At 40.0% G+C, this 14,737-nt stretch overlaps 1 protein-coding gene across 1 annotated transcript; it reads right to left on the reverse strand.

Annotated features, from left to right (window-relative positions):
- Positions 1-1,694: 1,694 nt before the first annotated feature.
- PLPBP (pyridoxal phosphate binding protein) lies at positions 1,695-11,200 on the reverse strand. The gene is made up of 8 exons (XM_026717258.2): positions 10,922-11,200; positions 9,260-9,367; positions 8,529-8,564; positions 7,979-8,054; positions 5,541-5,675; positions 4,923-5,065; positions 4,722-4,820; positions 1,695-3,884 (listed from the first exon to the last, which is right to left on the reverse strand). Exons 1-8 carry the CDS (start codon positions 11,198-11,200, stop codon positions 3,747-3,749), a joined length of 1,014 nt encoding a protein of 337 aa, XP_026573043.2. The 3' UTR covers positions 1,695-3,746.
- Between the last annotated feature and the right edge of the window lie 3,537 nt (positions 11,201-14,737).

Raw genomic sequence — 14,737 nt, forward strand, 5'->3', positions numbered from 1 at the left:
ATCCAATTCCAGCAACCATTCTTCATATCTTTTAGCCTCCTGTCCACTAATCATCTTGGTTGCTCTTCTCTGCACTTTCTAGAGTCTCAACATCTTTTTAAAGTCACTTACCACTGGTCCTCACACTTACAACCATATCCACTGGTCCTCACACTTACACCTGTCTTCATGTGATCCAAATTTGGGGGATTGGCAATAGTTTTAATTATGATGTCTGAAGTGTCCTGGGATCATGTGATCATTTGTGATCTTCCCAGCCAGCTTCCAAGAAGCAAAGTCAATGCGGGAAGCCGGGTTCACTTAACCACAATTCACTTAACTACTGTGATTTGCTTATAAATGGCAAAAAAGGTCATAAAACTGCCACTTATTTAACCACTTCCTTCCTTAACAATGGAAATTCTGATCCCAATTGTGGTTGTAAGGACTACCTGTACAGATAGTCCTTGAGTTATGAATGTAATGGAGCCTACCCATCACGGCTCTAATCGAATGTGCGGTTTGTTAAGTGCACATGAGGTATTTCAGGTTGGGGAAGGCTGGGGGGGGGGGCTAGTGATGAAACTGGCCACCTGCCTAAGACCACTCAAGGCCTCCCCAACCCACTGAAATATTTCATGCTCCCCACAATTGTTTCTCCCCATCCACCCACCCTGCCATGCCAGGTCACTTACCTTGTGAAGATCTAGCCAGCAGTCTCCTCTCCAGCCTCTCAGCCATGTGCGGCCTTCCTTTTCTGGAATTTTTTGGGCCAAAACAGAGCTTCCAGAGGGTAGATGCGCCTCTCCGATGCTCTGTCCTAGCTTTTGTGGACCTCCCTTGGCTTATTGCAGGCTGAAATGGATTAATGTTGCAGAGCCTCCGTGGTTGTTCATAAGGGCGAACAACTGCTGTGCTGCTCGAAGATTCATAGTTTTGTGTAACTTCGAACGTTCGCTAAGAGAACGCTCATAATGCAGGAATTACCTGTACTTCACTCTGAACTAAAAACCTGCAGGGCAGATGGATGCAGTATTTGAGGGCTTCTGAGCTGCACAAAGCTTTGTTAAGTGAACCTGGCTTCCCCATTGACTTTGCTTGTCAGGCAGCAAAAGGGGATCACATAACTCTGGGTCACTGTAACCGTCATAAATGTGAGTCAGTTGTCAAGCATCCACATGTAAACTTTTTTCAGTGCTGTTGTAATTTTGAACAGTCAGAAAATGAACTATTATAAGTTGAAGGCTGACTGTATATTTGGCAAGGCCAGGACCACTTTTGGGGATGGATAGCGAGGTCAAGGAGAAAATGCAAGGTTTAAGGCACCCTATTGCCCCTCTGCTATTTCTCACTCAATATGTGAAAAATAATTGTTTGGGACCAGCCCAGTCTTAGGAATATGATCTCAAGAGTCTATGAAAAGGATGCTTGCAATCCATTTTTTGAGCCTGTGGCAACTGGAGCACCAGGTACCTGAAGATCCATTACTGACTTCTTGGCATTCTTCAAAAGTGCCATCTGCTTGCCCACCTTCTCTATGTCAACCTAGCTCGGTGCTGTTCTTAGAGCAACAGACAATCCTCCCTTAGTAATAGACTTTCTGAACTGCACTCTTCCCACCAGACACCAAAACAAAAGTCCTGGATGTGGCAATAAAAATCCAAGCCAATGCATATGACTCTCTGCTCAAAGCATCCATATCACCACAGGACAGAAAAAGGAAAAATATATCTTTAATAGCTTTTTAAGTAGCATAATATTTTGATTCACAACTAGTTTTATTTTTAAGAGAAAGAAAAGATTGGGGGAGCTCAGGGATAGGTCAGTTTGGATTGCATTTTGCATTGCACCTGCACTGTAAAAGACTGGCTAGCAGGATGTTCTGTACCTTGCAGTTATATATAAGAACCAGAGAACCCTGTTGGATCACCATTTCAGAGCTATTTCTTCACTTAAACACAGAAATAGTATGACCATGAGCAGACAAAATAGCAGAAGGACCTGGGAGTGATATCTGACTTCCTGCTGGCTTCCCCACTGACTTTCCTTGTAGGAAGCTCACAGGCTCCTGGATTTTGGATGCATTCTGTAAGATAACCTGTTTGAGGAACGTTGATTCAACAACTGTTGCCTTATGAATGCAACGTTTTGCCCATTTGAAGTTTACAATCAATCAGATGTGAGAGTTTTAGTAGCATATAGATGAAGTCCAAGATGAGAACAATCAAGTGACTCCCAAAATTAAAAATAAAGGACCTGGCTTTTACCTGGATAAGGAATCTCACCTGGTAAGTCCAATGCATTCTACGATTGCTATTGAGTGTTGAAAATGCCAAGTAGAATTCAGACTCATAATCTGCTACTCTTTTATTTGTGGGAGATGTGGGGTTAAATCTGGAGCTTTCTATGAGTCAAGCATGTGTTTTATATCGCAATGGGCTCAAAGATACACCATTTAACTATTCCAGAGATGCACAGAGCTAGAAGCATTTTGCTACAGAGAAAAAAGGAGAGGATATTTTTTTAAAAAAATTCACACATATTTCTGCCAAGATCACTTATAGCATGAGGCCAGGCTTTCAAGTAGATTGTCAATATGTGAGTTACAAAACAGATTCCACGGTAAACATTTTCACCAACTGGGGTTTTCAGAAGGAAGGATGAATATTCCGATGGATCTTTAGCAATGCATTCTGTTTCAATAAGACTTTAGTCAAGGTGTACTTTTTAAAGATGGGGGCAAAATATATACAGTGGAGATACAACCCATTATCATTTACTAACACTCCAGACATCAAACCTGGAAAGAGAGAGCTTTGCATTAAAATGCAGGAATTCCAAAGTTTGCCCTGGAAAACCATTATTTTCTTTCCTATGGAATGATAATAACGAGGGGGAGAGGTTTCGCACCCAGCCACCCCTCAATTTGCCACATGAGGTAGGTCAGCCCCGTTTCTCATAAAGGGATCAGGCACAGCACGGTTAAGAGATCACCCTGCATGTTGGCGGCAGAGCCAGCAGCTTTCCTGGCTTTTACAAGCAGAGACATCCTGCTTCCTATCAGAATTATTCCAAACTTTACTTGATTCAAATAAAGGGAAAGCCCCCACCCCCACCCCCCCAAACAACAAAAACCCTACATTATAGAGCAAATGGTACAGCAAAGAGCTAGTAGGCAGTATTAATACTGGTAGTCAGAGAACAATTTCAGCTGCAATCTCTTCCAAATCTCAGATCCAGGGGTAGGTTTGATGTATATTGGGATCCCTATCTATCCTTCCCCTGTGGGCTGCTTAGCAAGCCACCCAATCTGAGCATGTTTTCTGAAATGTCACAGAAAAGATTAAAGATAGCAAAGATGCGTCAGGTCAGATGAAGCACAGAAGTTGAACCATAAAAGCTTTGAGAGAGGGGTGGGGTGGGGAATAACCTTTCCCTAAGGCAACCTTGCTTCAAGGGGAAGCAAACCAGAAACATGCCTGATTAGAAATGCATCATGGCCACTCCTGGAAAGGGTGTTCTGCCCAGACCAAGTCCAGTTTAAGTCACTGCAGTTAAAGTACTGAAGCCAATCACAGGTGCTGCTGTTTCCCCTATAAATGCAACCTCAATGGATATACAAGAATAAAGGTATAGGTGCTGAAGTCCCTGTCACACCTGCCAATTACCTGCTAGTGCTCCACTGCCATCAACACAAAGGAAGAGTCAAGTGCCTGGGTATCCAAGCAGATTCTCTCCAACAGAGGGAATCCCTTAGGCCTCTGCTATTAATTCTCCTTAAGAGTCAAATTCTCCAAACTGTCTTTGACCTCCTTCTGGGTTTTGTCACCAGCAGGTTTGTTGGGGTAGCTGCGCTCTCCAAAGATGGTGCTTCCAATTCTGACATTGGTAGACCCCACTTCTATCTGTGCAGAGTTAAAGGTGAGAGAAAGAACCACCGTTAGGAGCGTGACATGAACTGAAGTAACCCTCAGCTAGGAATCTGGAGCAAGAATGGAGATCCCCAACCTTCGCAACTCAGAATTCTGGGTTCTGAAGCACACCTATCGTTGGCTAGTGTGGAGAAACACTGGTTTTAGGCAACTGGTGGAATGGAACGAGAGAGCCCACCTCACAGGCCCACTGATCAAATGGCAATAGTAGAAAACATCTATTCCAATAAAAATGTCTGAATCCACACAAGCTGATTTATAGGAGCACATCTGGTGTATCTGGCCGGTACTGTCTAGCCGTTACCCACCATGATCTCAGGACTTAAGGATTTCTACCGATATCTAGTCCTTCTAATAGGAGATGCCTATTGGTCTTCTGAATATGGAGATGTGCTATCTTTGAACTACAGCTCCCCGTAATCTATCCTAACGGATAAGCCATTATGGAAGCTACCATAATTTATGTTCTGTGGTAAATTACATGCTTTGCATCCCTACCAAAAACCATCCAAATTCAGATGATAAGGGTTCTGAATGAGAGATTCTAGCGGATGATGCTTAACTTTTCTTTGAATAAATCCAAAGAGAAAGTACTTGCCTACTTTCTGGTCCACGTTTAACTGTTCCTTAGATAACAATGGAATAGATGGACCATTCCATTTAGCTGGAAATAAGTCTATTCATTTACAGTTTGATAATTAGGAGGTTAGGAAAGATTATCTAGACCCTCCAGTAGCTTCCTTCAATGGGAAAGATGACACTGTCAAAAGGTTTCTCAAAATCTTTGGCAAAAGTGACAAACAGACTTACTGCATGTTGAAAGTCTGTAGACATCCCCATGCTCAGCTCAACCATTCCAATTGGGATATTGAGCTTTTCACAAAGTTCTTGACGCAGAGATATTAACAACTGGAGAGAGAAGTTGGGGAAGGGGGAAAAGAACATAGCTCAATTTTTTCCCTTAAAATCCAAGATTTGCCTACCAGTATTATCTTTCAAAATTTCACCCACCTGGAAGTCAGGATTGGGACCCTTACTGAGATCATGCCCAAAGCTTCCAATTGTCATCAAGCCAACAAATTCTAGACTGGGACACTTCTGAAGAATGTGTTCCACCGTTGTGATTAGTTCCCCCGGGGGAAGCCCATGTTTACCTTTAAAAGAGAACATATCAATGCACTTTCTGTGGGAGGAGTTCTTTGTAGGAAGATACCCCTAGCAAGATGCATTCACAATTATGGCAAGATAGATTCTTTATCTAAAACTAATGAAACACTATTCCTCCATACTCATAGAGAATGACCTTGAGGCCATTTGCTAGCCATTTAATTATCTCAATACAACTGGTGAGGTATCTGTAAAAGGAAGCCCATAAGTAAAGTTGTTGGGGGTATAGGTTTTCCAAGTGATTTCAAATCCAAACATTGTAAGGTTCTGTGCATGTATACCTGTAGGCCCATGTCTTTTACAGATATCCTGCCAAACTCTGCAAAATGTAGATGTCCATTCTCTCCAGCCAGTTCTCAAAAATGAGCTTCTTGACATTATAGTCAAGTGGACAAAGCAGCCAAAACCTTATCATGACTCAGCCATGTTCATGTGTGGAAGAACAACACCTGGTCTACTTACTCATTTCTCCACTGGTGTTTATTTGCACCATGATCTTTAGCTTTTCAGAAGAGTTCTTTTTTTGCCAAGTACTGTTCACCTTATCTGCCAGTTTAATGGAATCCACTGTTTCCAGCATAAATAGGTTTGGCACCACTAAAACAAATAAAATGGGTCTTAGCAAATATAATTTGTGACATACACTAGACCAATGTTTCTCAACCATGGCAACTTTAAGGCATGTGGACTTCAACTTTCAAAATTCCACGAGCCATGCAGACCCTGCTGAGAAATATACCTTATTATTCCTAAATTCATTAGTAAGTGGTTAATAAGGTTTTTTTGTAAAAAATTTATTTGGGTTTTCACAAAACATAATACAAATAAAATATCTTTTTTTGAGAATAGCATGGTCCTGGGTTATCACTTCTCCATACGGACACAAACTCAATTTCATATTCATCTTTGTGTTCTATTCCATATCTTATTACTATTTTAACATTTTCTCAATAATTTTTCCGTTCCTTTAGTTTTCTCAACCTTGCTTTAAATTATCTCATTCCTTTCTAAATTCAATTATATATATATCTTTTTCTAAGTTTCAATATCTTTCTAATCATTGTATTTATATTTTTGTCTGTCCTGTTTCAATTTCATATTTTCTTTTCTCATTAAACAATATTTCCCCTGTAGTTACTGATTGGAGTATGACACCTTTGTATCTTTTAATTTTTGTCCATTCAACTCTCATTTAAACTTCAATTTATGCCTTTACAATTATAACATTCAATATAACACATAACTTCCAGTCGAATTCTGCTTGGTACATTCTTAAATACACACTAGGTTCTTAAAGAGAAAGTATATATATATAACAATAATAAATAAAATGCTTATTGTATTCCAATTCAGCTCTATCATTAATGTTAGTTACAATCTTTAACATCTTTAACATTTCTTTTCAATGGGATATCATACTTCCTTAGGAACACTTATAATATTTCCACAATTTTCCCATATTTCTTTCATATTCCTCTTCACTTAAATTTTTATAACTCATTAATAATTAAAATGTTCCCATCCTTTCCTAATTTCATTCTCTCATTCTCTTTATTTCATTTATTTATTAACAAACATTCCATTCCATTACAATGAGTATTTTATCTATCATTTTAATCACACTTGTTTCATATTTTCTAAGTTCATTTCTATTTCTAATATAATACTATCTTATGTACCCTTGCAGAATCCCTCTTTCAATTAAATTTTCACTCATAGTAAGTGGTTAATAAATTTTGAAAGTGGAAGAGGATTTGCTCCCACTGATACTTAAAATACATAAAATTAGACTAATGTAGTCCAGTGAATTGGCTGTATGTGTTCTGATCTAGGCTTCCTCAAAAAGCACTAAGCAGACTTTTTGTCCCAGTAAAACCCCTTTTATTAAACAAAGGTGAATTTCTTGCATTCACATTCAGCCAAAGACCTGGTAAACAGTCTTTTAAGGGTCTAATTAGGAGCACAGACCTTATCTAGGCTGGAGAGCTGCCAAGTAAATATTTTCAAATGCAGTGCTGACAAGGAAGGGCTTGGCAGTCTCTGAGATGCAGCAATCTCCACACTGCTGCAACAAATGAACAAACTGTTTTCTGCAAAAGCCCCCTCCGCTTTTGCTCTTCTCCTAATTCCTATGGGAGGGACTGTTCACCTGTGGCCTTACTCCCACATCGACCCTTATTTCGTAATTGTTCTTTTCTTTTGGCAGCTTTGCGCATGCGCAGGCTGGGAACCAGCTCCAGTTGCTCCCCTGCCTCATTGCTGTCCGACTCTGAAGGCAGCTGATAACTGCCAGTCTGCCTGGCCCCATCTCTGCCTCTGATGCAGAGCCCTCATCCAAGCTTTCCTAAGCCTCCAGGTCTGGCCCATTTTCCTCCCCAACCTTCTGTGTCTGACTCTGCTGCCAGCTCAGCTAGCTGCCGACGGGCCACAACAGTATGTTTATTCCCTGCCTGTTCAAAATTCTATGCATTTTCCCACTACCTATTTTGTTGCATCAATTCTAGAAGTCCCTTGGATACACGTGTCATATTATCATTTATTAAGCATCATTTACATAGGTGGCACAAAATAATTAAATACAATAAGGCATAGATTCTTAGGATTGGAAGATTTGCACAGAAGAAAGGAGAGAATGGACTGTTCATTACCTAATACAATCTGATCACTAACATTTCCTAAGCTTTATTTCATCCCCCCATTCAATTAACTAATTCACAGTTACTTGATAGTGAGATGAGTAGTACATACATTTAATAAAAAAATAAAATAAACATACACATCATAATCTGACCTTCCAAAGCAAAGTGAGACATTTTTAAATTGAACATCAGGCCTTTCTTGCTATAGTAAGTTTTTCTCCTACCACCTCTTAAATCAGTACTAAAAGCACATATAATTACCAATTAGCTTGTTGACATTATTCTTCTGCAGATGGCCAATAAAATGCCATTTAATCTCCGGACAAGAAGAAAGAATCTGAGATAGAGACAACAAGAAATGTGTTACTCTGGCTTGAAACTTAATGGCATTATTTTATATTTATCCATCAAAACTGCTATATAAAGATACACAGGGTTATAAGTCACAAAACAATTGCAATTTTCAAACAAAGGCAAACAAACCAACCTCTTATAGTTATGTGTATTGTTGTTACTATGCGTTCATGTTTAACTTTACTTAATCACCATTGTTAATCACACTGACCAGATTCCAGAACAATCCAGATGAGAAAATTGTTTCCAATTACTAGGGCTTTCAAGTACAAAGAACTACCTTATTCAAGTTCTAGGTCTCTTATTTAGATCCAGACTAAGCTGCAAAATTTCAATAGGGAGGAATCATCTGCAGAACAAATGAGTATCATTTATTCCAACAATGGTATGTTCTACATTGATCAGAATACAGACTACTTGAAATTTTGATCTAATAAATACACATACCCCTACTTACTCTGGAATCTGATGCCTTTTCTAATAATTCTTGGACCTACGGAAAATAAAAACATCCAATTAAGGTTTTAAAGTTTATTTTCATTTACTTCATGCAGACTGTTATAATTGATAATGCAAGATAAAGAGCATTAGGAAAAGTAAGTACAGGAAAGAGAAGAAATTTCTGCCCAAACTATGCATGGTGTCACCACCTGCTTATTTGTCCTATCTTTGTACATATACATCCAACAGAAGTGTGATACCCTATCTTATTTGCTTGAATAAATGAATTAGGGTTATAAAAACAAATTAACTTCGGATATGTATCAATACTACTACATATTGGTAGGTAAATCATAAAATGAAGAATAACACATAATTTTCCATGTGTATCAACTCTACCAGGTAAATCACAAAATGAAAGATTCTATAATGATCTCTGATCCATTTGCAGCATAAGAAGATTCTCATATCTGTTGTGAAGTACTCAAATCTATTTTAACTGCTTTTATAACCTCAACCTTTGAGGTGTGTGTGTGCATGTATGTATATAGTATGTGTTATGTATGTGTAGGGATATAGATATACTTTCTTTTGAGAGCAGACAATTTCATTTTTAATGTATGCCAGTGTGCTCACAGTAAAAAATTACAATAAATCTTATCTTGTCTCATCCCATCTTATCAATTAGACTGGGCTCATGCCTCATTTCTTCCTGTCTTTCAACCTTAGATTAAGCCAGGTACTCACATAGTTTTCTCCAAAGCTGCGCTGCCCATGATTGTAAGCTTCAATGACCATTTCTGCTGGTTTGGTTTTACTGACAGCCACCAAACGAGGTGGTATGGTAGGTAAGGTCTGCATTTGCAAAGAAAAAAAAGAATATGAGCAGAATATACAGGCTTTCTGATAAGCTTGGTAAGTGAAATGTGGAAAGCAATCACTAAAGATCCATCAACATATCAGGTAAAAGGCAACCTGGTTCCCTTTCACATTTTGGATCACTCCTACAAGCTTTATTCATTGGCAATGTTGGGGCAGACACAATCCAAAGGACATGGAGAGGACCAGACTGCATACTGCAGGAACAAGGCAAATTCATTCTTTATTGGATTTATATAGCTACTCATCTCTGGGTATACAATAAGCTACTAGTTAAACAAAAGTTAATCACAAATAATACAAATAAAATGAATACATGGGTGAACAGATCAGAGCCCATCTTACAGGCTACCCTATCTCTAGGATTTCCCAAGCCTGCTGGATAAAAACCAAGTTGTCAAGGATTTCCTATATTCGGTTTATCTAACCATAGTGATGAATAACATGTAAAAACAACAGCTTTATGGCACCTTAAAGAATGCATTAAAATCGAATGGACGTTCTCACAGACAAAAGGATTCTGCATCTTTAGATGCCTCACCCCTTTCACTCAGGACAAGTCTGACCAAACACAATGGAACTTATTATTGGAGAGTTAGGTTTTGGATTAAAAACTCAGAAGCCTGGGAGCCCCTTCTCCTACTAACATTGAACTAAAAGGCAAAAGCATTTGAGAGCTGCTGTTCACTTCATCAGATGCACAGAACAGCTAGGCTTTAAATTGAAATGAATGGGGGAAAAGGCAGCAGAAGGCAGGTTGGCTACCTTCTCTCCCCATGACCTTATTTAACCTGGATATCAGCCTAGCCATTCTTCACACAGCTAATCATTTCATAATAATAAATATATCAACTTATTTTTTATATTGTGTCTTTTATGCATTCTCGTGCTGCTAATGATAAATGCATACAAACTTTTAAACATTTTCATATTGTGCATTTTATATGTTCTATTTTGTGGTAAGCATGAAGCTAAGAGTAACACATATTAGTTGGTTTAAAAAAATAGATCGTGCATTTTATCTATTGTATTGCAAGCCATCTGGCGCCCCGCAAAAGTCAGAGGAGGGGGATATAAATCCGATAAATAAATATATTTGCATGCCGTCCTTCTCTCCACCAGTCCCGGGCGGGGATGAAAGTAGTTGCGGCTACAAAAAAAAAAAGCCTTTTGAATCAGATCTGTGGGTCGGGAAAGGACCTCCTCCCACACAGGATTTGGATCTGAAGCAATTGGAAGGTTAACAGTCTCGCAGCTGATCCCGCCTTTCGCCGCCCGAGGAACTCCAGAGGCTCGGGGACTACGCCTCCCAGCCAGGGCGGCCTCTGAAGATTATGGGAGTTGTAGTCCCCAAGCCTTGGAAGGCGTCCATCAACGGTCCGCGGGGAGTCCCGCCGCTCCGACCGCGGAGGAGCCCAAAGCACCCACTGCGAAGTCCAAGCGCAGGGCCGATTCAGTGATGCCCATCCCGACTCAGGCGAGCGTAGGCCCCGGCGGGTCCTGCCCTCCACCCTCGTCCCGGGACAGCACCTGGGGCCTCCGAGCCGCCGCCTGCTGCACTTGCTCCCGGACCGCCCGGAGCATCTGCGGCAGGCCTTCCCCGGCAGCCATGCCGGCTCTCCACATTCCTCGCCGGGCCTCCTCTTCCTCTGCGCTCAGCCCCTCTAGGATCCCGAGTGTTCCAGCTTCCGCCACACTCGCGGGAGCCAATCGCCGCTCGAGGTTGCGCTCGGCTGGCCAGCGGGATTGGGAGGAAAGGCCGGAAGGAGGCGGGGCTAAAACAGCTGACCGGCCCTCATCTTCGGCCATTTTGGAAAGGTCGGGGGGGGGGAAGAGAATCGGCGAAGGAACGGGGAGAAGTGGAAGTTGCAGCACGCATGCGCCCCACTAGTGGGTTCCGACGAGGCTTGAGGGGCGTAGGCCACGCTTGTGCTGAATAGATGGGCAGCTCTAAGAGCCGAGGGCGAGGGTGGAGAACATGCATGCGTGAAAAGCTCTGTATCTAGCGGGGTTGTATTGAAGATTAAGGCTGCAGGTTACAGACCTGGTTCTACCGCCAAAACACAGTGTTGTAGTCCATCTTCACCTTCCTTGAAGATTGCACAAGTGACGGGATGGCAGGTGTGCTTTTCTCTGGGATACATGAAGTTCCCCACTCAACTTCCGTTTTCCAGGGTTGTTGCAAACAGTCAGGTTACCTGCTGAGGAGTTTGCTAATTTTCAGTATTTCTGGAAACCTTTGGTTCCCCTATGTTTCCATTGATCCTGCTTTCTCCCCTCTTCTGTTTCTACTTTGGCTGTGTTTCTGAATGGCTCACCACTTGAGCTCCTAGAATATTCTATGTCAGTTGACACCAATTGGGTGGCTTGTGCATGCTGGTTCCAGTACTCATCTTCCCCATTGATCAGAGAGAAGCTGAAGCTGTCCTTGGAATACAATGTATCTGAAAATGCAAGATTTTCATTTTGGGAAGAGGGAAGGATAGGATGGATATCATTAAGAATTCCATCCAAATCTCCAAAACTCTATAAAGTCTTAGTAAGACAACACCTAGAGTACTGCATCCAGTTTTGGTCATCACACTGTAAAAAAGATGTTGAGGCTCTAGAAAAAAGTGCAGAGAAGCGCAACCAGGATGATTAGAGGACTGGAGACTAAAACATATGAAGAATGGTTACAAGAACTGGGCATGGCTAGTCTAGAGAAGAGAAGGATCAGGGGAGACATGACAGCAGTGTTCCAATATTTGAGAGGCTGCCACACAGAGGAAGGGGTCAAGCTATTTTCTAAGGCACCTGTAGGCCAGACAAGGATGGAAACTGAACAAGGATAGATTTAACCTGGAAATAAGGACAAACTGCCCTTTGTCAGAAATGGTGTAGGGTCTCCTGCTTAGGCAGGGGTGGGTGGGTGTTGGACTAGATGACCTACAAGGTCCCTTCCAACTCTGATAATCTGTAATCTCCCATATTTGTAGAGCCACTAGACTGATTGGGATAACTTGTTCATCTGTAATGCTTTTGGCTTCTGCTGCCAAAAGCATTACATTAAATAAACCACAGCATCACACAATATGAATTCAACTGCCACGACCATCACTCAACCTTGTTCCCCAAATATGGACTACCTTTCCCATCTGGGCTTGTCTATAAGGAACACAGTGCTTCCTTTTTTTTTTCCTCCAGGACATTCATAAAGTAAAGAGTTACAAGACAGTAGGGAAACACATTTCAACTTTATAAATGCATCAATTAAGATTTCTGATAATCAAGTTCTAATGACCCCCACGAGAATGCTTGGCACCCCAGCTCCATAAAACATCTCAATTTAAAATAAGATTTTTGTGTGTGTTTCTTGTGTTCAGGAAATGTTTCCAAGATACTATCCAATTCTTATTCTTTATATATTTTTGTGCCCTACTCCTGCCAACATTATTTCAAAGCCCAGCATATGTGCAATAACTCCGTACTTTTCACCCTGAAAAGAGATCCCCTGAATATACACATTAGGGTGTACTTATTCTAAAAGCAAAGAACATTTTATTGAGTAATTACAATAAATATCAAAATGTACTAGCAGTTTAATACACAATTTTCTAAGGAAACAATCCAACAGATTAGAAACACAGCAGCATGGTGGAATGGCAAATGTCCCAAAAGACAGCAACATTGATTGCCTCCTATAGAGAGTTCATTTGAAGAATAAAAGTCTTTTCACATCCTTGCATATAAAAAATAAGTGTTACTTTGTTCAATGGTAATACAAAAGGAAATAGAAAAATTAATTGATATGAACCCAGACAGCAAGCAGCTGAGAAAGGCTCATTTTAACAAAGCTGCTCTCTTGCACGCACATTCTTTCACACATACACAAAAATCAATATTTCTACCGTAGTACCCAATTAGCTGGACAGATTTAATTATCAAGAAAAATCACCCCATCTTAATTACAGAATGCTGTTTAAAAAAGATTGAAAAGAATTTTAAAGTTTCATTTAGTTAATCCATATATTAAAAAAATCCTAAAGATTTATTCTAAGCCACATTTTTACATCAGTGTTATATAAAAAGTCATAGTATACTTTGCTGGGATTTAGTATTTGCTAGTTTAAAAAAGCTTGAGCAGAAGAGTAAGAAATCCTAATCTTTTATACATGAAGGGAAAAAAAATCAAATGTCACTGCTCCCATAAATCTTATGTGAATGCTTATTAACTTTATTTTTATATTCCAGTGCACGCATAATTGTTTCTGCAAACTTCAGTAAGAAGGAAGCTAGAAAAATAGCAGCTTTCTTCTATTGCAGGATTGGACATAACTCAGGCAATGAAATTCAGAAATTAAGACAAATGATTACAGACCCATTTTAGTGCCTAAGCTATTTTATCATACAATTTCTGAAATATTTGTTTCAAACTTTCTGTATTTTCAATTGAAAAGGAAAAACCCATGACTCCTACATGAAAACATGCTTAAACAAATAAGCAAGAACATGGCTGAACCCAGAATTGCAGACTTAGATATCAATATGATTTTGATTACAGTATTTTTGATATGAACAGAATCTAGATAAATTTGGCTAGTGACAACTTGCTAGCCAATTAATTGCCCTATAGCAGCCACATCAATTTTTTGCTGCTGAAAGGTCAGGTGATAACTGAGGATGGACACTGGGCAGTGTGTGATAGAGAAAAACATCTATGAAGAGATAAATTTTCTAATATACCCCCTCCAGCCCAGTCAAATTCTACGTGGTATATGCATTCCATGACCTCCAGATGTCTGCTTTCCTAACACTGGACAATATCAGAATGAGGAAAACTAATCTTGTACTGCACATTTCACTATCAAAACTTTGTCTTGGGCTCATTATGGTCTCAATATTTTCAGAATTAGATTTGATATAGCTGGGTTCACCCTTAAAAAACCATTCCTTCTCTTTCTTGTTTCATCTTAGTGAGAAATGGGCTTCTTTGAAGAATAGAGGAATACATTACAAAGCCACATGCTAAAGGATCTAATGCTTTATGACTTGCATTTATCAGACATGGAAGAATGCCAGGTTACTTTACAAGGTGTGAGATAAGTCTTTAAATCAGAATAGTAAAAAAAAAATCTCGATGTTATTGCAGTTCTAGGAATTTCAACAATTCAGAACAATGCACTGTATGGGAGCCAATGGCACACTTAATGGACTTCTCCCCATGAATTTGGGGGTAATGACGCCATAACTCTCACATTTTATTCATACACAAAAAGTCACACAAAGGGAAGTACACTTGATGCTTCTTCTGCTCTGCTTTCCTTACAACCTATACTGTGTTGTACATAATCACTGCTTAATACA

Source organism: Pseudonaja textilis, chromosome 9, assembly GCF_049901715.1.
Source record: "Pseudonaja textilis isolate UNSWEBS1 chromosome 9, rPseTex1.2, whole genome shotgun sequence".
Lineage (NCBI taxonomy): Eukaryota > Metazoa > Chordata > Lepidosauria > Squamata > Elapidae > Pseudonaja > Pseudonaja textilis.

Excerpts from the sequence above, each read along its gene's own strand:
- PLPBP (XM_026717258.2), bottom strand. The coding sequence starts at position 11,200 with ATGGCCGAAGATGAGGGCCGGTCAGCTGTTTTAGCCCCGCCTCCTTCC. Across the intron at positions 8,055-8,528 it reads AAAAGGCATCAGATTCCAGA|ATTCTTTCTTCTTGTCCGGA; the intron begins GTAAGTAGGGGT and ends TCTCTATCTCAG. Across the intron at positions 3,885-4,721 it reads CTACAGACTTTCAACATGCA|ATAGAAGTGGGGTCTACCAA; the intron begins GTAAGTCTGTTT and ends AACTCTGCACAG.